At 38.5% G+C, this 24,959-nt stretch overlaps 1 protein-coding gene and 1 pseudogene across 25 annotated transcripts in view; both read right to left on the bottom strand.

Annotated features, from left to right (window-relative positions):
• The window catches only part of ANKS1B (ankyrin repeat and sterile alpha motif domain containing 1B), an 831,972-nt gene that overhangs the window by 51,625 nt on the left and 755,388 nt on the right, over positions 1–24,959 (bottom strand). For 11 of the 25 annotated variants that reach the window (XM_006914572.2, XM_006914570.2, XM_025048665.1 and 8 more), the window contains 2 exons: positions 5,014–5,142; positions 3,077–3,148 (listed from right to left, as the gene is read on the bottom strand). In XM_006914572.2, coding sequence (XP_006914634.1) covers positions 3,077–3,148; positions 5,014–5,142 — 201 coding nt within the window. Of the gene's footprint in view, positions 1–3,076; positions 3,149–5,013; positions 5,143–11,499; positions 11,575–24,959 lie in introns of all 25 variants that reach the window. The other 14 variants (XM_025048663.1, XM_025048671.1, XM_006914578.1 and 11 more) reach the window with 2 other exon arrangements.
• Positions 2,623–2,741, bottom strand: LOC112481911 (annotated as a pseudogene).

The raw sequence follows: 24,959 nt of genomic DNA, 5'->3' as shown, positions 1-24,959 counted from the left end.
AGTCCTAGTTCCACTGCCTACTGGCCGGGTGACCCTGGGCACGTTCCTTAGCTTTTCTTGGCCGCTGTTTCCCTATAGGTAAAGTGGGGACAATATCAATACTTACTTCATGATTAAATGAATTAATGCATGCAATCATTTGTTCAGGGACTGGCATACAGCTCTCAAATGTTAACTAAAAAACTGATTTTAGGGGACCGTGCCTGCCTGTATGTCATTTTTGGGGGCATCTGTGATAATCCCTCAGGCTGATGGCAATATGAAGACACCTGTATGATGATACTTCTGCTGCTCTGGGATATTAAATATTATCATGTTGGACTCCTCCACTGGATTGTGAACTCAGTGAGAACAGGGGTCAGATCTTAGTTATCTTTGTTAACGAAACTGCGTATGAGAAAATATTTCTCAGAACAGGAACCACACTGACTTCCTTCTTACTGGGAAAGGAATTTTAATTTCAGCTAAAATGCATACTGTTGAACACTTTTCTTTTTTTCCAATGAAGAGAGTAAGCCAGGTAAAGTTTTGATCTACAATACTTTGTCTTAATGATATTACTACATATCAACTTTTAAGATCATCTGTGTCCTAAAGTATTTCCCTTGGGAAGATCTGATTATATTGGGACTTTTGGCTGAAATGCCATCATGTTGAAAACAGAGAAAACAGCAACTGGAGGTTCAAACTGAAAATTAACTGCAAGTTGAGATCTGCACCATTTTAAGTTGGTGAGAGTTCTAATTCACAATCCAACAGTCCCAGACAACAGATCAAACCTGCACTTCTGGTTTTGAAAGGCTTTGGTGAATTCGGTGAGTGCAACTTTAGCTCTTCTAACAATGACTAATATTTATTTAATCAAGATGGGAAATAAGGGTTTGTGATAGCTTGAGAAGCAATAAAGTTTCTATTTTCATGTAAACTACTCAAAATAAATACTAATGGCAGCAAACCAGAAAAATGCCCCGATGAAGAATAGCTTCTGAATAGATGGCCTTTTCTGTTTCATTATAAGCAACAGACAAGTATTTAACTAAATTATTCTCTACTGAGACTATTAAAATGGCTTTGTTATTGCTATCAGAATGACATTTCAGATCCACTTAATTTCAAGAAATTGACTGAAATTCAAATCACAGATCGGGTGTATTTTAAATGGTGCTATGTGCTCTACTCACTATGCTGATAACGGCATTAAAGTAGCTGGATTTAGATAATTGAGTTAACGGTTAAATCAGAAATGCCATATTAATTTCTTAGGTATGTTCACAAATAGCTCTAAAATTGTTATGAGGCTTGATGATTGAAAAACTTTCCCATTTTCTTATTGTTCATTGGTGACATAATTTAGATCAGATGTATATTTAAAATACAAGATTTCCAGAATTATAAAACCAGGAAAAACCTTGAGGGGCATCTCATCCAATGTTTTCATTTTAAAGTAAGAAAACGAGGCCCATGAGAAGCCAGGGGATGTAGTGAATGATTGGGCTCTGGTGTCAGACAGATCTGAATTCCAGGTCCCAGATTGGCAAATTCTTCACTGTGTGACCTGGGGAGAGTTATTTAATCTAAGCCTTAATTTCTTCACCTGTAAAGTGGGGATAATAATTGTACTAATCTCATAGGTTTGTGGTAAATATTAAGTATGAAAAACATGCACAGGACTTAACATGGAAGACTGGCACATTGTAACTACTCAGGAAATGTCAGCAGTTATTACTGTTAATGAGTAACAAGTGACTCCTAAGCCACATAAACAGCAATAGAACTAGAATTAAGAGTTCCTGACACACAGCAGGGCGTTCTTCATCTAAACACAGTACCTGAAATAAATATTCATCGGGGCGCTGACAATTTAGGTATAACTCTACATCAAATAGAACCATGTCAGTCTTTCAAATAACCATCAAATAACCATGTCAGTCTTTCTGCTATTGATCAAAATATTAAATTGGCGATCACATGCTGAGGTCTCAATTTCATGAAGATTTACACACATTTAGCTTTCTATGACCAATGAATATTAAATATTTACTTTGATAACTGTTTTAGTTCAATTATATGCTTTTTGATAGTTTCCACCAAAAGCTGCTCATATAAAATAAATGACAGGGTGTACTGGCCACAAATCAAAGTTAGGGTTCATTCACAAATTATCTTAAATTAGACTCTGGCTAGTTGCTACGTAGAATAAGTTCAATATTGTTTTGTACTGTCAGTCAGACATCACTATAACTCCTATAAGTCTGCTGTGGAAGAAGCAAAAATAAGGGACATGTGAAAGGAAAAGCTAAGGTGTTTCTGCAGTATGAGTGAGATCTGGTTTGGCTAATATCGACTCCTAGGAATCCAGCAGCCACCAATCACAGACATTTGGAATGGCCATTATGGTCAATGCTCGCTATTCTTATATGATTCAACTCAGAGTTGGACGTTTCTCTTATACTAAAAAAAAAAAAAGAATGATTAAGAAGCCTCATAAAATATCAGCTTTATATAATATACTCTCAATACTTTTGCATTTGATAATTTTTAGTTAATTGGCGGTCTTTTCAGTAAATATTCTCAGAGTGTCAAGGAGGTGCTTAAAATATTTTCTTTCTTTTTTTTTTTCAATGCCTACAGCATCTGGTATTCCTAGGTGGTCTCCCATCCAAGTATTAACCAGGCCTGACCCTGCTTAGCTTCCGAGATCAGATGAGATGGGGCACATTCAGTGTGGCATGGCCGTAGACAATATTTACTTGTAATAAACAAAAGATCATTTTTCTTCTCCTAACCTAGAGAATGATCAGTGTTAACATACAATTAACATACAATTAATTTTAGAGCTTTAAAAATAAGAGTATATATAATAAGGTATAAATATATCAAACAGACATCGACTCAAACTACAGAGATAAGCTCAAGTATAAATGTGAAAAAAGCACAAACACCTTTTCATGTAATACCAATGTGATTTGTCAGACCAACAGATGAAGATAATAGTAATTTGAAAAGTGGCAATTTGTATCCATACCCAGTATTTAGTATTCCAGCAACCAGAAATAAAATTGTTTGGCAAACTTACCCGCATTTTTGCACAAGCATCTTGGGTTGATTCTGTCCCCCTGAGCTCTTTTATCAGCATAGAACCTAAATACTAAAATACAAAAAAGTCCAATGATTTATGAAAAATAGCGATTTAAAAGCAAACTGTGAAAGTACTACTGGCTAGGTTTCCTGTCTATAAATCGTTGTATAACTTTTAAAAAACGAACAGTAATCCTAACAAATAATTGCATTTATAGAGAGAACGCAGCAGAGTTAAAAACAGTTCTGAAAGCTGTAAATTGCTCTTTATAATAAAACTGCAGCCATCTTTCAAATCATATTTAACTGCAAAATGGGGGCATCTAAAAATGTTTTCCCTGTTTTTTTGAGGCAGCAATGTCTGCAAAAATAAATCACAGCACCATCTATGTAATTACAGGGTTGTATGAGACAGCTGAGAAGTTGAGCAACACGCAGCCCATTTAGGCTTAGTTGGCTGCATAGGTAATTAACATTAGGCTGTTCTTAGGCAGAGATGCCGTGCTGGATCTTTTTCATTCACAGCTGTGTGCCCTATGATGGTTGATCCACCTGAGAACTGGATGGGAGCGTGCGGGGAGGGAGAACGTCATTCTCAGTTGTTCCACAGCGCAGGGAGCTGAGTCCCTGGTGCGAACTGGCACTGGAGGGCTGAATGGGGTAGAAGGATGAGAAATTCCCCTCCCAGGAATGACCAATCACCTTGCTCTTAGGTGACGCCACCCAAAACTGCCTTAGTACAAAATGCTCCAAGTCCTGGCTGGGAGCCAATAGTTTTTAGCAAAATGTCTATTTTGCCTAATGATTGGCTCCTCAAACTTTTCTGAACCTTTGGTGAGGTTCTTTCCTTTTGTTGTTTATTTTTTTTTCCTTCAAAAGATAAATAATAAGAGCTCTATGTGTCTCTTTTTTAAAAGTGAATTAAAAATAATTATTTTTTAAAAAAATAATTATTTAAAAAAAATAATTATTCTGACATGACAGAAGAGACCCTGGCACTCTGCAAGAACAGGGTTGGCAGTCAGTCCTGCAGACCCGGGAGGTCCCCGAAGGCGGTGTGCAATGGCACAGCAGCAGAGGGCTTGCTTGGTCAAAGGCTTCGAAGAAAGGCATAAAATCTCAGGGATTTGGCGTTCGAGCTTTGGAGGGAGGAGGCATTTCAATCCTACAGATTTGGGGAAATTACTATTGAAATAAATCCAATGCATAAAGATAAATAAGCAGTAAAAGAGGTACAGATAGCACAAGATGAAAAAAAAAAAAGTTTAAATTGCTCTGAGATAACCAGAATGCCCACATCTTAACTAAGGAGAATGATCTTGGTGAAATCCTTATCTTTTAAGGTTTAGGAAAGTTTGCACTAATTGAAATATTTCTTTTTAAGAGAGGCAGTTTCAATACGCTGCCGAGGTTAGTTTAACCTGTTGTAGTCATGACAACCACCTGCCCCAAAATCTATGGTATCTTTTGAAAATTTACTTGTTCAGATCACTCACAATTCTTGGCTAAGCTTGAATCCCTCTCCTATTTAAAAAAAAATGCCCAGTAATATAATCCTAATGATAACAATAAAAAGAATCTGGCATTTATATAAGGTGGTAGACCCAAGGTTTTGAAACCACTGGTGATAGAGATGTCTGTATGTGCTATACTTGCACTCATATCCATTTCAAGATTGCACTTGACAAAATTTCGTTTAAAATATACAGCTATATAAGAAGGCAAAACAGACCTTCAGCTTACAAGATTACAGGTGTTATAAAGCTCTATCTGGACTTTCTCTGAGGAGAGAAGGCTACTTTAAGAAAAAGACAAGGGGAGAACGTTTTAGAAAGATGGACATTTTGGTATATTTTCAATATATAACAGTAGAGAAGCCAGAAATATACTATCTATCTCTACTCACACCCAAATACTGAATGCAGGGTAACTTACAAAAGCTTTGTAATCGCATGACTGGAAGATGAGCTTCTCTGGATGGTGTTGCCAGTACTGTACTGGAGTTGAGGCTGTGGCTTCATTTGGAGGTCGCAAGGTAATGGAAGGTTCTCCCCAGTCTCCCGTCTGAAAATCACATTTATGCTAGAGGTGATATGAGCAGTAGGCAAAGCACATTCCCTATAGCTAGCCTGAGTCCGTCTTATACGCATGCGCTGTAAATGTGCAAATACGTTTGTGCGTATTATATGTATATAAATACTTTCCCTGTTTATGAGGGTTTTATATACGCTAGCATATTTCCCAAAGCTGAGTTATTTTTGAGGAGTGAAAAAAGTTGAATTTTCTATTTTTTAGAATGATACTCTAAGTAATCTTAAAATAAAACATCAAGATATAGATAAATGATGTAATAATTCATAATTGCGTGTTACAACAGAAAAGAGCATAAAGTTTTGATTTTCCTTTTTAAGTTTATTATGGTGACATTGATTAACAAAGAATTTTCTGTTTTTAAACTTGATCATTTGAAATTTTTAGCTTGAATTGCTTTTATGTTCCAAATACTCAATTCTATAAATTTCATTTCCCCAAATATGACACGTACCATGTCCTTCAAATAATTTTATCTTTGGAGAAAAGGTGCTTGTGATACTAAACAAAATTTCAGAAGATTTACTAATGGGTGTCAACTCAGTCCCCTCATTTGAATTCATTTGTATTGATATAATGCCACTGTGATTGTTTTGGATGTCTTCATCTACCTTCTTCGGAATACCTAAGGCACAAATGAGAACTAAACATTAAATACCAAGTTTGATTATATGTGCATATGCATGTATTGAGGATCTTGATTCACAAATATGAGCATGTTCACATATGATGGGATATCATATAACACACATGCCCCCTAAGACAAACCTAAGACGCAAGGACATCTCCTCATTTTATTTATCATTTTCCATGAGGTTAGTCCTGACCTGTTTTATTACGACAGGCATACCTCAGGAATATTGTGGGTTTGGTTCCAGACCACTGCAATCAAGTATCACAATTAAGAGAGTTGTGATCTTTTGCTGGTGGAGGGTCTTGCCTTCAATTTGTGAAAATGCAACATCCATGAAGCTTTATAAAGTGATGTGCAATAAAATGAGGTATGCCTGTATAATGGTTTAGCGTGAGCATCTACAAAGTCCAAGGCCCGTACTGGCAGAGCTTTTTTGGGCTCTTATCTGATTTAGACACTAAACATGAGAGATTTCTTCTCTTTTCCCTGGTCAAGATTCTGATTTTTCAAAATTCAGTTCTCAAATAGACATAACAAACTAGACAATAGGCAGATTTCCATAGCCACTCTTTTCTAACCTGGATTTGGCTGGTCTTATGGAATTATGAGAAATTATCTTTCTCAGGAGTTGAAAGAATATAAAGAGGTCTCGTGAGCTGCAAAACCAAGCAAAAACCTTGGTTGGAGACTAAGTTCTATGGAAGTACGAGCAAATGGGTTGACACTAGGATTTCTTAGGTGGAATCTTCAAGGAGTCTAAGATAAGAATGCGAAATTTTGAATGTAAGTATATGTTTGGGGGGAGAAAGAAATCCTCTGAAAGAATCTAGAAACCTCAAAAGGTTAATAACCAAAATTCTCCAAGAATAGCTTCAATAGGATTTGAGTTTTGGGGAAGAGGACAAGCATGCAAATTTTCTCTATGCAGTTTAGACTTAAATTAGGGTGGCATATGAGGTGGCTGCCAATGCTGGAAAGTGTTAGGCATGGTCATTGCCTTCTGGAAGTTTCTAACTGGCTTTGCAAAACCAGAAGAAAATTCTAGATCTCCCTCAGGAATCCACAGGCCTTTTCATAGAGGCAGAGAGCTTGAAGCCTTTCTCTTTAAGATGGGTCGCCCCAATTGTAGGAAGAGCAAAGCTTGCATCATGCTATTTCCTTGGCTTCTCACAGGAGTGTGTGGCCAGTCCAAATGCCTCTAGCTCCTCTCGCTTGCTCTATTCTGAGCTACTGTGTGAGTTAGTTTCCTTCTGGTTGTCGGTTTCCTTGCATATGGCTTGGTTCTTTTATCCCCCGCCTATTGATGTTGTTACAGCTTTACCTGGGATATCTATTTTAGCATTTTTGTCTGTTTAATGATCCATCTCTGACTCATTCTTGAATTTTCTCTATATTTATGTAGATTTTTATTCTGTAAAAAAAAATAACTGACTGCAATTGATTTTAGGATTAAGTTTTCCTCTGACTTCTGATTTTGATGTTTTATTTTCCTTCTCAAACATCTGGATCTTTATTATTTCTCTTGTCTTCATTTCAACTGGCTGTGATTTGCTCTAAAAAAAAAAAAACTAGTATAAAATCCACATAGCAGGCTATGTGGATTTCAATATTATTTTGAAGCTGAGTGTAATAACCTTTAAGTGATAATAGTTATGACTCTGGAAACATGCAGATATGAGTTCTTAACTAAAAGCTCTCCCTAAATCTAGCAAACCATCCTCTAATCTCCCCCATTAACTTTCTTCCCCTTTCTCCCCCCTCCCCATAAAGCAACAACAACATAGCAAACAGGTGTTGTACACTTAAGTCACAGGTAACACTGTTCACAGAACAACAGAAGTTTGCACGCAACTCCATGGAATGATACGAAGGGAGCCGGTTGACATCAAAAGATCCTTTGAACCAGTGTCTGCTGATGTGACAACTCAAACCAAGCATCAGATCTTCATGTTAGCCCTGTCATAGTTTAGCTGCAGTACCCTGGCCGAGCTTCACAGGCAGTTTTCAAAACAGCCTAAACAAACATGGCAGGAGCTGGGGGTACCAGGGCTTGCCTGGCAAAGGTTGGGAATAGGGCTGCGGGGGAGGGGATGGGGGGGAGAAGCTGGGGTTTCGGGGATGTTTCAGGTGTTAGTACATTAAGCATGCAAATCATGTGCAAACTCATTCTCTAATTGTTGAATTAACTCAGGCACGTTTATAATTAAACTTCAATGTGAGTTCCATACACTTAAAGCAGAACTACAGCCAAATGCTGATCCAAATATTTACATCATCCACAAAAGTCGTAGCAGCCATTTTGAGAACAACAAGCCCCAGCACATACCACCTCCATCTGGAAATTATCTTGATCTCTTATGAGATAACCACTTGAAGAAATTAGTGGCACATCCATTTAGCTTTGTTTAGGCAGCACCATCATCTGCTCTCCTATGACTGTACTTTGTCCAGCAATCACAAACCACCTGCTTTGAATTCAGAGTGATCTGGCAGAGATCACTCTGGCAGAGAAGAAAAATATAATCCTTACTTTATTTTCTTTCTGGCCTTGAAACATTGCTCCAGTCCAAATATTTTTAAATTCTCTACCTTGACTGAATTTTTCTTTCTGGAAATAGAAATTGAATTTTGTCATACTTGGTGCTATTTCCAGAAATTCATTTTCAAACAGAGGGAAACGTGTTCCCAAGATTTCATTTATAAGAAAATAAATTTCCTTTTTCCCTGTAAATTTATCAACTTATTTTTTTTAGCCTTAGATCTAAGAATATTTAGAAGACTTGTAGGTGTCGGTTTTTCTCTATGGAATTAATTTAATGGGAACGGATGGACTTGACATTACACTTTTATAAAAGGCACGTGTGGCCTTGGCCCTCAGGTGGGATTCAGCTTCACGTGGTCGATTGGCAATAAAGACAAAAGAGTTCAGAGACCAAGGGTGCTTTAGGTCTCAACCCTCCTGGAGGCTGAATTACAGCAGAATGAGCTAAGAGGAGCTAGGAGGAGCAAAAGAGACCGAAAGCAAATAATGGTTTTTGCCTTATATATAAAATCATTTCGAATTGTGAAGCCCACTGTTAGGTCTTATTAAATGGTGCATTCATATCCAGATAATGCCTATATTTTTTCAGGCAAATAAAAAATTAATATTTTTTCCAATTCAAAATGTTTATTAAACATGAAATAAAAGTCAAACAGATCTAAAAATTCTTTTGCCTCAAATAATGATTTATAATCAAATCTTGTCTTTAATGAAAAGTAGATCAAAATGGGTAAAAATGAATTAGAATAAAAAAATAGGAAAAAATTGGAGTAAATTCTGTCATATTTTAAACTATTACTGACTGGCAGTACTTTAAAAAGGCTTAAGTAATTACAGAAGATAAATTAAAATGATTCAAACCACTGTTACTAAATGTCTTCGGGCTATCTCTTTAGAGCTTAAAATACTTAAAGAAAATCTTCCCTTTATTATGTATTGAATAATCTTAATATTCCAATAATTTGGTCATGGCTTCAAACCTCATTTACTTGGTATGTATATATTTATTTATTTCCTTTAGGATATATCAATTAAAAAGAGGAAAATAGACATCATTAACTATCCCTTCAAGCTCAAGTAAAAATTAACCTTCTAAAGAAAGAAAAAACATAATTTAAGATTAGAGTTTTAGATAGAGATTTGATCCCGTTTAATAGGTATTTACCAACTGCCAACTATAAATTCATAGTCTAGCTGAGTTTGAAGGATTATAATTGGGTTGTTCCTAATATGATATAATTAAATTAAATATCTCTTATACCACCAGCTGAAAAATATAAAACCACTGGCCGAATTTAGTTATAATAGAAAAAAAATTCACAAAAATGTATAGATAGATTTTTATTTGATGGCAGAGTCCAAAATACAGCCTTTAAACTGTATCATTTCAAAAGGTAGTAAAGCTTTATGGTTTTAGTTCATATGCACCTGATATCTAAAGCTAATGCTAAAACATCATATCGTATAGCGCTCTTCCCCAAAAAGGAAACTGAGAATACAGAGGGGGAAACATTGTCTATATTCTTATTTTCTTCCTGAGAAAAAAGTTTCCTAAGGATGTCTGTAATTAAATGTCGTGGTTATGACTTAGCTTCCTAACGTGAACAGAAAGGTATGGTATTTTCCAAGCCTTGTATTACTTTTTTAAAATTTCTTCAAAATTAAGATTTAATTGATATTTTAAAATAGAGGTTTTTAAATCTTTTCTACTAGGAACTGCTCCCACCTACCTGCTTGTAAATTTAGATCTGAATATTAACAAACATTATTCTCTATTTCTTCAGAACACTTAATGAAAAACTAAAATGATTTTAAATGACAATTGTTATTTTAAGGTTCCCTTTCAATAATTCTGACCAATATCAGAAATGGGCTCCGCAATAAACATACATAAGATCTAAGTGATTATATTTGCTTTCCATTATATCTAAGGCTTTGAGGAATGCAACATATAGCTCTATGCATTACAGATATGCATTCAGGTATCTGGGTGTGAATGTAAGGAAAAGCCTCCTACAAACATTCACATACACACATGAAAGCAGGATGCTGCTGTAGTTCCTTTAAAAAAAGTCTTCAAAAATAAAGAATGCTAGTTTGGTCAAATGCAGTTGGTTATACTATATTTGTTCCATTTGATGATAAAGAGCAGAGATGGCCACCTCTGAACATGGTTAGCATTTACAGGTTTGGGAGGAACTGCTGGGTCACTGGAGCACCAGCATCAGGCAGTGTATAGTCCCTACCATCCCTAAGAGCCAGAAGTTCCATGCACAGAAGGAGGGGTGTGCCTGATGTGGCACCCCGAGAGAGGCCCTTCGCATGCCACTCCAAGAGCTCTGCTTAGTGATTCTCAACCAAATGTCTCAACCTCTCAGAAAGCAGGCTATCCAATGGGAAAAATTTAACAGGATATGAAAATAGGATTTTATTTTAAAATACCAAATGGAAGAAAAACTGGACATTAAAATGTTTACTTTCCAAACAAAAATGAATTTAAAAAAATATGTGAAGGTGAAATGTGAACATTCGAATATTAAGCAGCTCAGAGTAAAATAGGTCACGGTTTCATATGCGTTTCAAAGATCAATTCAGTACTGTCAAATAGGAAAAGGCTGAGAACCACTTTCAGCTGTAATAGTGCCTCTCCTGGTGACACTCCTCCCACATTTGCATAAAATTTATACAGGATATCATGCAAATCATACTCAAATATTTCTCACGAGTAAAGCGCATGAACCTTTGAGAACTGTTAGACACAATGATTTGAATAGCCCATGGACACGAGGAAGTACAAAATGGGGAAGAAAAACACTGATATATACGTGTATATATATCAATTTACCCTTTTCCTTTTTCCTGTGAAAGCAAGTTAACACAGACACCTGGGATGAAAGCCAAAACTCACAAGGGACAGATTTTAACTGCAGACTTCAAAACCAAGTATTTTTCTCATTTTAGGACAATGTTTGCACGTCAACTAGTCACAAGGCACAGTAAATAAAGTATAATAGACAAAAAAAATCTCAGGAGTCATTAGACACCACAAATTTTCTGCATTGCCAGGACATAGTTTCTATGGCTGTTGACAACATTTTGCAACACATTACATAGCGCAAATTTAGGACGAGAAAATAACCATTTGTAACCTTACATTATGAACCTGATGGATGGCTGAGAAAGGAAATCCAGCGTTCTGATTCGTCCATATTTCACAGACAGACGACTGCTGATATAAACAGAAAACTATCTCATTTTGTCAATATTTAAAACATGGCAGCTACCAATGTAGCATCAAGGAAAGGAAGGAGAAAAATAATAAAAAGCAAAGAAGCACATTTCTTCAAAAAAAAAAAAAAATCAAAAAACAAACAAAACTAAAAAAAAAAAAGTCTAAGTTTTAATAATTGACTTCCAAGCCATTCTTTTGCTTTAAAACATTTTGGGTTGGCTAGAAAAAAAGACCACTTTACAGACTAGCTATATATCAAGAGAAATTACCAATCATGCTGGAAAAAGTGAGCTGTGTTTTACATTTGCCAAAGAGAATAAAAAATTCCTTCCCTCGTCACATCACTCATTTCAGAGGATCAATATTTTTATGAAGTTCAGGAAAGAAGGGAAAAAAATCTTTAGCACAGGTCAAACATTTTGCGTTTCTTATCTCCAAATGACCACGGGCAAACAATGCAATAAAATGACTTTCCTAATTTAGTCACTACTCCATTTGATAAACCTAGGAGATATTTTTCCCTCCAGAGTCTTCAAGGGCAAAACTGTGGTTAACAAGGGGAGAAGTGTCAGTCTGCCGCCCAGCAGTGGGAATGCGTGGTGCTGGGGGTGGCAGGAAGGAGGCTGGAGCGGGGAGCAGGTAGGGTATGGAAGCTCTGTTCTGTTATTCAAGCAGAAACTTTGGGGAACAGCATTTGTGCACCTAATGAATCAGCTCCGTAATTTGTTCTCTCCACTACACCATTACCAATCTAATAACTATCAATTATTGAAAGGCAATAATGTTTGCTTAGGACCAAATGCCAAACTAACCAACACCCCCTCCAGGGAGTTACAGTAGAAACCACTAAACTGACTAGGCTCCTGGCTGGCCTTTACAGAGTTCTTTTTCTGAATTTCATCATTCTAAAAAACACCATGAAATCGAATCACAGAAAATGGCAGAGCGCCTAAACTCATCCAGCGAGCACTGTGAACATCCCCAGAACTCACAAACAAAGGTACGAAGGTCAGTGCAAGAAGAAGATACGGGCATAACCACAACGTGGTTTAGAAACCCAGCAAAGAACAATCTCATCAGCAAACAAAGTAAGGAAAAGAAAGCTTCTCCCTGGCTAAATGTTACCTCCACCTTCGCCCTCCTAGAGACGTCCACTAGAAATTTAACATCTGCCTCCAGTTACAGTGGCACCTCCGCACACATCGACATCCCTGCTTTCCATCCTTCTGTCATCTGGATGGCTTGCTGGGGACAGACTGTCAGGTCACTGGCATTCTGTTAAGCAAGAAAGAGCCCCAGACTCTGACCAAAAGGCACCTCCAACCACCTGCCACTTAAACCAGCTCTGCTCTTCTCAGTTCCTTCGAAACTTCATGCTATTTTCTTCACAGGGGCATCTTCTTCTTCCCACTTTTCAAAAATCAAATCTCTTGCAAGTTAAGTCTTGGTCTCTTTATCCCCCCAGCCTGTCTCCAGGAGCTAGCTGCCATCTGATTTAAATATATCAGCTCCATGCTTTAGTGGGATTATCATCTTAACTGGCACAAACATACTTGTAGGATACCCTTGATCTTTTCAGTATTCTCACCCACAGTTCTGAGCTAATTCTTTTACATAAATCACATCTACCATGCTCATGGACTTTTAGTACCAGAATTAACCCAGGAACTGCCTGTCATCTGACAGACGAAGACACTGACATTCAGAGAGGTTAAGTAGCTAGTTCAGGTCACACGAGGGAGTGTCACAACATACCAGCCTGCTACAATATTTAGGAAGGAGTGCCAGCCTGGTACTGATGTCATCAGAAGGCAGAGGGACTCTCCAGATCTATGGAACTTATTTTACTGATCCTGACACGTGTGTGTGTGTGTGTGTGTGTGTGTGTGTGTGTGTGTGTGTGTGTGTGTGTATGGAACCAGTTAATGGAACAGTCTCAACTCCCCTGGGGTCCAAATACCTGAAAGTTTTACTGTTTTCCAACCAGCACTCCCACATGGGCCATGTCCAGTCTCTCCTCCGTGATGGGCAACAGGCCAACTGATATTTTGGGTCACTTTGAGTCATGAAGGATCCATTTTGCATAAAACTCTAATATCATATCTGATTCAGACATTGCTCTCCCTCACTACAGGCCAGTTTTGGGGCTTAAAAAGCTTGAGGTGGGGTGTCAGTCTTGGATGCCCCTAACCCCAAGCTCTACCTCCATCATGTGCTCACTTGTGGAAGAGGGTGCAGAAGGACAAGGGCCCCTTTCTTATCTGGCAGTGGCTGAGTTGTCTCTGACGGTTGTCACCAGTTATCAGGGCAACACCGACTTGGCCTCGGATGCCCTCCTGTAGGAACGTTCCGGGCCGGGTTGTGCTATGCCCATGTGAGTTCTCCAGGGAGCTCGGCTTGCCAGGGCTGGAGTTCCCACTGCGCAGTTCTCCATGTGAGAGGTCTGGCTCTAGCTTGACCTCCTCCATGCGGCCTTCCTTGTGCCCACACATGCCCCGTGGACAGGACACAGGGGAGACGGCATGAGCCCAGCCTCCCTCTGCATACCCACTGGCATCTCACGGACATATCCTTGCCACGTGGGGCTGGCTATTCGGTGACCACTTCCCCTCTCTGCCAGGATCTCTCTCCAATTCTCCTTTCTTCAGCTCAGGTTATTGCCACGTGCATCTGCCTGCCAGAAGTCCCACTTGGAAAGAGATGCCAGTTTCCCCTCCTGGCAGGCTCCCCTCCACTCTGGCTGAGCATTCCTCTTGGAGCCCTTGTCACAAGGCTTGCAGTGTATGAGAACATGCTCCCATGGGAAGGAGGAAAAGCCTCAGCTCTTTCTACAGTGGCTCAGACAATTCCCGGTCCTTCCTCAGCACCCTCTTCTGCTACATGGGCTGGAAACCGACTCGGGGAGGGTTCACCACCTCTTGATAAACCTCAAACAGGATGTAGCTTCCTCTTTAGAGTCTGCGGTATGTAGTACCTCAAGGAAAATTCCCACTTAGCGCCCTGCTTCACAACTGTATCTTCCGATAGTCACAGAAAGTTACCAGAGTCAGGGAGGAGAAGGAGGGTATCGCGCCATACTTACTTTATGTTTTAAAAATCCATATAAAAATTTTCTCAATGATGGGAGGGAAAAAAAACTACTCTGAAGAGAGTTCGTATGTGGCTTACATTATCTTTTAAAGAAGTCACAATAACTATTTTCCATTTATAAGCTATGTTTTAAACTTCGAAAAAGTAATGCTGCTTTAATTTCCAATAATTAGGTGACTCAATGCAAATGGTAAAAAGTCAGATTTTTAAAAGGGTTTATAGCAAAGGCAGTTAACTGATATTTTAATTATGAAGGTTGTTTTGAAAAAAGCTAATGCATTTCAGATATTGCAGTAATTCTGTTGGCAGTAAAGAATTTACCGGGCTCACAGAGCAATAATGTAAGGTGGGCCAGCCGTAACTGGTGTCTTCGTGACATGAAATGGCTCTTCTAGACACATGGTGACCAGATTGAGCGCTGGAATACATTTTTGAAATATGAAAGTTTCCGCCGTAGGGTTTCATTATATTTATGAAGATAACATTTCAGGATACGACATATATTAAAATACTGAGGTTTGAAAAGTTTGGGGGAAGTGATGAAATTTCATCTGAGGCCCCAGTTCCTAGAACAGTAACGGTTTAAATCTAAGTATTAATTAAGCCTTAGTAGAACATCTTCATCTGTAAAGACGAATAATAGTACTTGACCTACATATTTCATTGGGGTGTCGTGCAGCTCATGGTAAGCTTCATGAGAGGGGGACCTTTTTCACAATTTCTAGGACCTAGAATACAGAAGGCTGTCAAACGGATTCACTGAATAAATGAAATCATAGAATATATTCAAAACGTCTCGGTAAATGGTAAAGCACTACAGGATCATTAATTAATGTTCTTCATTATCATTTGTAGGTGGTCCAGTCTGTTCTTTAACCTATGTCACTGCTGACACACTTCTGGCAAAATGCAACAGAAATTAGCCCTGCAGACTTCTTGGTAGAAAAGTTCTTATTTTTTTCCCGATAAAGGCTGAAAAAGGGCTGGCAACTTTGTTGAAGAGAAAAAGAAATTTTATAATTAGCATATGTATATGATAAAGAGCTGCTTATAGAGAGCTTGGAAGCAATTCTATAAAAGGATGTTAAACACCCCTGGGCAATTCAATTTGCTTATTAATTTTCTCTCAATCCCCTTCCCACATATACCACAAAGACTAATGCAGTTTATCTGAACCTAAATTACCATGAAATCCAAACAACTGGGGGTTGAGTAAAGATAAAGTAGTCTTATATAACTGAGATATAATTAATAATTTAATGTTTATTTCTTTGACGATAAAGTCAATACACGTTTGAAGGTGTCTAATTTTATCTTTAGTTCAGACCTGTCTCCTGAGTCTGGAAATGTTTTCTTAAAACACACACACATCTCATTCTTGTTACCATCTGTATCTCAGCTTGTCATGAATTCAGTTCAGAAAAAAAACTGTACTTGCACTGAAATCTAAAAAACAAAATAAAGCATATTACCCATCTCCAGGGTTTTTCCTCCTGAAGGTGGACTTCTTTTCTGCTCAATTGGCAGGGACCCAGTAGCTTACAATAAATTATCTCTCCTTTATCATCCACTTTCCCCATTTAACTGAAGCATTCTCAAAAAGTGCTGTAACATCTTCCACTCAAAGCAAAGAGATTCCTTCCCTTGACCCAACGTCTTCCTCAAGCTCCTGCTCAATTTCTGTTCTTCTTTAAGAAGCAAAATTCCCCAAGAGGTGTCTATATGCTCCAAGAGGTGTCTATACAGTCTCCACTTTCCCTTTTCCTGTGCTCACCTGAGCCCACTCTGCTGAAACTGCTCTTCTCAGTACCCTCCACCCTGCCAAACCCAGTTTTTCATTGGTCTCAACCTAACTGACACAGTTGATCACTCCTTCCATTTTTCAGAATCCTATGATCCGATCATCCTCTGAATCCTGCCTGGAGTGTCAGCCCTCAATCCTTTTCCCTCTTCTGGCTATACTACGTGGTCTCATCCAGGCCTAACTTCCTAATTTGTATCTCCGGCCCAGCCCTCTCCTCTGAACTCCAGACTTGGATATTCACCCACCTTCTTGACACCTCTACTTTGATGATTAATAGTCATCTTAACCTTAGATTAGATGCCCGAAACCAAGCTCCTGATTATCTCACCTCTACTATAAGCTTTCTTATCTCAGCAAAAGCCAAACCCCTTTCTCCAGCTGGAGTTGTCCTTTCACTCACATTTCATACTCAACCCAGCTGCAAATCCTGTCAAATCTACTTCTAGTATCTTCTCACTCTCCTATTACTATCTGTCCTTTCTTACTCTGATTATTCTATTAGCTTCCAAACTGGTCTCATAGCTTTCGTGTTTGCACCCTTAGTCCTTATATTCTCAATACAATAGCCAAAACGGTCCATTTAAAATTAAAGCCAGACCATGTCACTCGGCTCTATTTAACTCAGAAGAAAATTCAGAGTCCTAACAATGGCTGGCAAGGATCTCCATCCTTTGGCGCCAGCCCTGCCTTCCCTCTCCAGCCCGCTCCCGACTACTCTCTCTTGCTCACTTGGTTCTGAACAGCAAAGCACACTCTTGCTTCGAAGCTTCTGCATTTGTTTCCCCCTCTGCCTGAAATGTTCTTCCTCCAGATACTGCAGGACAGGCTCCCTCTCTTCCTTCAGGTTCTACTCCAACGTCACCTTCTCTGAGAAGCCTTCTTTGAGCACCTAGCATTTTATATCCAAATCAAGTCAACGCTGCCCATACTGTAAAACACTGTAAAAAGATTATTCTTTCAAGGAGAAAATGAAAATTTGAAACAAACAAACAAACAAACAAAAAACCCCCACTTTAGAGCTTAAGAACCTGTCTCCCTGGCACCCTGACATTCATTTAAAATAGTGACTACTCATCTGTTGGGTACAAGGCATAGGTCACAAAGGGATCCACTTTGCTTTTAGTTGGTGTTTATAGAATGGAAATTGCCGTGAACACCATCCTTTGTCCATTGTCAGGACCAGTGGTAAATTGGGATCCAGAGGCTGATGGTGGGTCTTGGGATGGAGCAAGCTGACAATAGCTCCATCTACTCAATACTTCCAATTAGGCACTGAAAACCTTCCGGGAGTCAACCGATGCTGTGTAGCTAGTTTAATAAAGAAACTTGTATAAATATAGCCCTCTGGTCAGATTCTATCAGAGATAAAATTTTCTGCCTTGTTCTAGCCCTGAAAGAAATTGGCTTTTCCTCTGTTTCTGCCTTATGTTTGTCATAATTCTTTCACACTGCGGGGTGTTTAGAAATTGACCAGCAAGAATCCAACGAGAAATAGGAAAGGTTTGGAGTGAAGGCTAAAGGAATAATGAAGTCAATTCCTTCTCTTGGATGACAGCGCTTCTACAATAAAACAAAAACAAACTTGAAGAGCGAACCAAATAGCTTCAAAGTCGAAAGAAAAAAGGGTGCCCCAAAGAAAGAGGCCTCGGTCAGCAGCCAGCAAACTCAGCAGCTTCCTGAACAGAGATTAAAATGAGATGAGATCTGTCAAAGGAGGAAGTCAAACAAATTTAATTCGGTCAAGAAATAACACACCAAACATCTCCTAGGCATCTTTTCTTCTGGCAGTGACAGCCCTGTGGTCTCTTCTTTCACGGGCATTAACTGAATCCTGCCTGGAAATCAGAGAATCACCACCTTTTGTGTCTCCTGTGTTCCCCAGAGGCCATAGGCCAGCGTCTTATCATTTGATCTGTTGTGGAAACAGGGACAATCCTCCTTCTCTCCTCTCAGGTGCACTTTGTGATACATACAGGGCCTTCTACCAACTGTGTGTGATTCTGCTCTTCAACTACACTGTGAATGTCTCAAGTTCAGGGTTTCTTACCATGGACCCTTTAAATGAAAGGTTTCAGATGAACTATTTTATTTGCAGGGAATGCAGGACTCAAGAAAATGCTGCTTCCTGTTATTTCTCTCTTTCTGAAGAGCAGTCCTTGTTCTTCATGATCGTGACCTTCCCCACGTGTCTGCGGGGAAATTCTTGGACAGATCAGTAATCACATGCTGGAAGTGAAAAGCCAGGCCAACAGTTGTTTCTCCATGTGTGACCTGCTATTGGTAGTGTCAGCATTAATCAATCTGGCAAGAGTGGGAGGAAGTAAATACCACGTTTGGTCCGTCATAAGTACACTGGCATCGTATATATTCCGATATTACTTGTAGCCTGCACAGATTTATGATTTTCTCTCCCTCTACTCCTTCCTTCTTCCCTTCTTTCCTTCCTTGTTAACTCTAATTCTAGTACCAATAGCACATAAAATAAGCCCTAGGCTCCCAAAGTAGAAGAGAACTATAGGCTATGTGATTCCTGTTATTCATTTGTAGACATAATATATAACCTGCATTGCCTAATAGGATAGTTGTTGCCCTAAATGATATTACACAATTATTTATGAAATCTCTTCACAGGAAAAAAATAGAGCAGAGGGAAAAATGGAACACTGTAAATCCAGGCCCTATTTGTTCAGCTCCCCGTGTTCTCCGGATGTTGCAGGGAATTTAAGTCAATTGGGATCATGCTGTTTATTGCAATATGTGCTATTTTACTTGTTCTACCTCAGAGTTTGGATGCCACTAAAGACATTTTTCAGGACCAATAAAAAGCAGAAATATTAATAACTCATTCAAAAAAGTAACAGCTTTTTAAAAAATCATAACGAAATGCTGCAGAGAAACTCGATTTCGCAAAGTAATATTCTTTGCCTGTAACATCTCTTTAAAATATACTTTATGTTCCTTTCTTGAAATGGAGGATATCATTTTTTAAAATTTAAACTCATTTATTAACTATATACTCAACACTGCTTCCTGTCTCTGGTAAGAAAATAGTTATTGGACAAAGCCATTCATTCAATTATGTTTATTATTTCCTCATTTTATCCTTGTGGAAAATATGGAGAAACAAGGTCAAGTTGAACAATCATCTTGAATGATACCAACCTAAGAGGTTTCTCATAGAAGGCTACAGTTTTTTCTTCAGTTCTGTTTGTGCAACATTGAAATCAATAAATTGTAGGATTTCTTGAAAGGCGTGCTTTTTTGAGGTAAGCTTTTTAAATGAGCACATTACATAGCTGAGAAGGATCACTGACACACTGAGTGTTGACTAAGTTTTAAAAAGGCTTTGGTAGACTAGGATTACTGGATAACCTTGATAAAACTATTTTAGCTGGAAAGTAATAATGCAAGTGTAAAATCCCACATTAAGGTTACACACACACACACACACACACACACACACACACACACACACACACACACACACAGTACTGCTGAAAGCTGAGAAGGGAGGTGTGGCTCATGGCCACTGATAAAGCCTGGGAAACTTTTGTGAAGAAAAGCTCGGTGAGAATTGATGATACATTAATGCAGCTAAGCATGAACATCAAGAAAACAGATGTGCCCAGAGCTGAGGAATCAGGATGATGTGTAGCCCACATCTAACTCATCAGAATGATATTGGCAAGGAGCTGGATATGATTAATAGTGAGGGGAAGACATCGAATTGTCTTCAGTCTTAAAGAACTATTTTCATCAAGAAGGAGCAGGTTTATTCTCTGTTGTTTTGGAAGGCAGAATTAACTATGTAGGAATTTTAAGAAGGCTTATTTCAGTTCAATATAAGACAGAAGTTCTATTAATTAGAACTTTCCTAATGGTGGGGCTGCCTCACATAATGAGGGCCACCTTTCCAGTGACAATTTTAAGCAGAAATTTGTGGTTGTCTGTTAAGGATGCATCATGAGACAGGACTAGATACATTTTCTGGCCCCTTCTCACCCTAAAATCCTGTTTTGTTTTTTTTTAATAAGAAGAACAGAAGAATCACCTAGGTGTTAAATGCATATAAAGAATGACAACCTTTTATGAAGCTGCATTCAAACCTCATTAAAATAAAGACCTACACAGGAATGGGGCCACATCATTTCATAACCGTTTACATGAAGCAATTGTTTGCTATCCCTGAAATGTAAAGAATTAAAAATTGGATGCTAAGAGTAAAGGATTTTCTTCAAATACAGTGCTTACCCATGCTACCTTAGAAGTTCAATTCTCTACTTGTCTTGAATTTTTATCAGGTATTAGATGTTATTAACAAAATTTGTCAAAGGACTCAAAACATTGCCCTGGAGCTGTTTAGGGTTGTAGAATTTCTAGAATGTTTCATGTCTGCTGGTACCCAGTTTGTAGAGACACCCTTGGGTGTTCATCAACACAGTAGTTAAAGTGCAGGCTGTGAAGGCAGACTGCCTGGGTTTGAATCCTGGCTCCACGTCTTATGGTCTGTGTGGCCTGGGGTAAGCAACATAAACTCTCCGTGCCTCAGTTTCCTCATTAATCAGTGCTGGCTCTACCAATGATGATGATGAACTACCAGATCCAAGCTAGTCAGGAGATACACTACCATTCTAGGTAGTTTATTTCCCCGCCCCTCCAAATTTGAGAGCATCTCAATTTGTGCTCAATCTGGAGTCCTAGAAAGATGTGATTTTGTGGTGCCTCTAACCTTGTGTATTTACGGAGTGCTTGGTATAAGGAAGTAAAAAAATGACCACGGAAGAGTCAGGCCTTGCCCCTACATAAAGCCAACATACACTTTAAGAGAAACGAAATATTTTAACATAAAATGTAATGATATATTTTGATGTATGCTAACTCATAAAGTATTTAAAAGTATTTAAGTACGGGTATTAGCCATAAATCCTTTCCACAGAGCTCCAATGCTAATTAGGTTATGACACAGACAGGAACTGCTTGTACAGTGTTTGCATCTCTAAGAATAATTGTTTCCGTATCAGTGAAGAGGTATTAGTTGGGGCTTACAAGCTGGAAAATAGAAATAGTTTTGTAAAACATGGCTAAATATTATGAGCTTTACTTTAAAATACCTTTATTCCTAGTTGCAGTTGAAAAAGCAGAAAAAAACTAGAAGTTATCTCAAAACAATAATTTCTAAAACAACCCAAACACGTACCCTTTGTAGTTTGTAAAATACTTTGACAAATACTATTTTTTGTGCCTCATAACAATGACGTGAGGTGGGTGTTAATCTCACTTTAGGAAGAGAAAACTAAGGCTCTGAGTAGCTAAGAGACTTGTTCAAGGTTACAGAAGTAATAGGTATCAGAGATGAGATTTTTAACCCTGATCTCATTACTTCAAATCTGGTATTTTAAAAAAGCTCATTAAATTAAGCATGAAAAAATGAAATCAATACCCATGTGACCTAACAATTTTCCATCGGACAGTCTCAGAATTTGAACGTCAAAGTAGGCTTATTCAGGCACCCACAATTGCTAGCTCTGCCTGCCTAGAAACCATACCCGTTTCCGGCCATGGCCCTTTGACTCTTTGAGGAGCCTCCTTTTCACCCCTCAGTCTATGGGGTTCAGGTGGAGCTAAAACCACCTCCAGGCATGTGACCTATGCCTGGTTAACCATAACACACATACACATGCGCGCGCACACACATACACATGCGCGCGCACACACACATACACGCTTCCTTTGTGATTCGCTCAGGACAGGTAAGTGATGCTAACCAGGTTGATCTGAACCAGTGGGACTCAATCCTAGGACTTTTGCGGGGAGCTCTTGGAAAGATAAGCCCTCTTTCTTGTCAGTTCAAGTTTAACAGGAATCGGACTTGAAACTCCCCTCATGCAGAGAAAGCCTGTTTGGGAAAAAAGCCAACCCAGAGGAGAGCAGAGCTGAGACGTGAAGAGCCAGAGGGCAAGAGATGTGACGAGCACTGGGATCAAGCCGACCCGGACTTCGCAGTGAAATGGTTCAGGTACACGCCCTTTTCTGCTTAAGACGTCTCAACCTGGATTTTGTTACTTGCAAACAGCCAGAAGAGTCCCTACAGATATATTACTTTAACAACATACGAATGGAATTAACTCAGACAGCACTGCATAATTAGCCCTATTTCCTCTAGACATTGAAAAAAAAAACCTTTCTCTCTCTCTCTCTCTCTCTCTTTCTTTTTTCTTTCTTTCTTTTTCTTTCTTTCGCACTGGAAAAAGAAAAGGAAGAGAATAACAGAATTCTTTTACCCTTGAAAATTTAGCAAGGTCAGATTATACCAGCCAAAACTCTGATCTGTGGACCCGAGAACTGGACTGAATATAATGAGAAACATTCCAAAAATTTAACAAGGGGAAAAATAGCCTGGTGTGCCTTTTTGTGAGCAAGCTGCTCAATGTCAGCCAGCCTAAGGCACCACGAAGCATCACAAGGTCAATGCCACTGAAATAGGGTTTTTATATATTACCAGATTTCTTATTTATTCAGTTGAAAATAAGATCTTTTCTTTTGATTTTTTAAAAAATTTATGGTTTCGTTTTAATTGGAAACGTTCACCTTGGTTAAGTCTCAGCACATGGAGGTAACATGGGGACATCAGAGCGTTTCTAGCAAAATGACTGGAGGTATGTAGGTCTGTTTGGCATCTGTCAGAACAAACGCCTGGCTGTCTAACTTGACTCACAGATGGGCTCGAGAGAGAATAAAAGAACCAAGACTTGTAAAATGAGTATCAAAACCTAAGACGTACCCACCTTTTCCCATTCTTTTTAAACCCCAGTATACAGGACAGACAATAACATGTCAATGTGGCCTGAAAGACACTGATCAAATTGGAATTTCCTACCAAAGCTGTCAAAAGGAGAAAAGGCAATTAACTTTTCCCATTAATAAACAAGGTGTACAAGCTATCAGTTTTAAGTGCCTGGTACGAAAGCAACATTTTTTCCCCCACTTTTGCTTGGAATGATGCCTTTGGGAATAGATGGCTGGTGGTCTAGAGTTTCTGGCTTGAAAGAGGGCACAGATATTATCAATATCTCAAATTATCTCTGAAGCTGGTATGTCAGCTTGTCAACTCAACAGGTGTCAAATCAGAAGTACCTGATAGAAGAGCTTACTGAGTTTATTCTTAACCTGCTTTTTTGGGTTATATATTATCCATCTGTGCTTAAGTATTAGGAGTTGCTTTTTTTTAAACCTTCATGGAAGAAAATGAAGTTATGGACATGCTGAGCCTTTCTGAGTAGTAGCTAAGTGATGAAAATCTAAATTAAAAACTTGCCATTAACTTATGGGCATTAAAAAATCTGATATAATACAACAATAAGAACACTTGTATAGTTTTGGGGAAAAATCCCTTAGGAAAATGATGTTTGTTCCTCTTTACACGGCTGCGCTATTTTCTGAAGGTTGCATCTGTAAATTTCCATAATACCAGAGAAGCAGGGAGTATTTCTAGGAACAATCCCAGGGAAAGTATAAAAGAATAAATTACTATCCTCCTTCTTTCCTAGAGATGGCTACGTATCTGCCTCATGGTTTTTTGAGTATCCATGTTTCTCTAGCTAAGGAATTTCATCGAAGGACAAAACAATCCTTTCTTTTTCAGTTAATGTTTTATCTCATCATGTTGCAGTAATAACATGTTAATACTGGAAGATATCCTTTGCTGCGTACTTTTATAACCTGTATTCGCAGAGAACTGTTCCAGCTATCCTTTGCTTTCCTTGCCTTTGATGATCGTTCTGCACAGATCCCTTCTCCATCATGTTAGATATTCCTTGGCAGCCTTCATATTTATGCAATTATAATAATAAAGAGGAAAATTTCAATTCCATTCTCAACATTTTAAGCATGGATAACATTAGAACAAAAAGATAGTTTTTATGAATACTACAGCCATCTGATAGCTTTGGCCCTATAACAATCAGGGACCTTTGATTTTGGGACTGATGGGTGATATATCTGAATTGATAATCAAATATATATATACATGTATGTATTCACAGTCTGGAATATGCATTCACATAAATTATCTCATCTGATCCGAACCTGAGAGGTAGGCATTACCCACATTTTAAAGACAAGAAAACTGAAGTTCAGAGAAACTGCATGATTTGGTGGAGGTCACAGCAAGAAAGAAACCAAATCAGAACTCCAACTGAAGAAGCCATTAAGGAAACAGCATGCAATGTGGAGAAAGCCCACCAGCAAGTACGTCTCTGTAAAAGCAGTAAACTCCACATCTACCTGCAAAGCTTTTCACAAACATAGGAGGACAGAGTTCTACCAAGATGTTCAAGGTGGGTTCCCATTAAAAGGGTCAACAAATATCCACTGTAGTTCTGCATTTAAAGGGTTTTGTGGTGATAACCATGTCCTGATTCAATAAATGCCCACTAAACTACTAGTGATTTTATTCTTGTTCTGCTCGCTGTGCCTACGTTAAGTGTAA

This window comes from Pteropus alecto, unplaced genomic scaffold (assembly GCF_000325575.1).
Source record: "Pteropus alecto unplaced genomic scaffold, ASM32557v1 scaffold94, whole genome shotgun sequence".
In the NCBI taxonomy this organism is placed as follows: Eukaryota; Metazoa; Chordata; class Mammalia; order Chiroptera; family Pteropodidae; genus Pteropus; species Pteropus alecto.
This window is presented reverse-complemented; position numbering and strand designations above follow the sequence as displayed.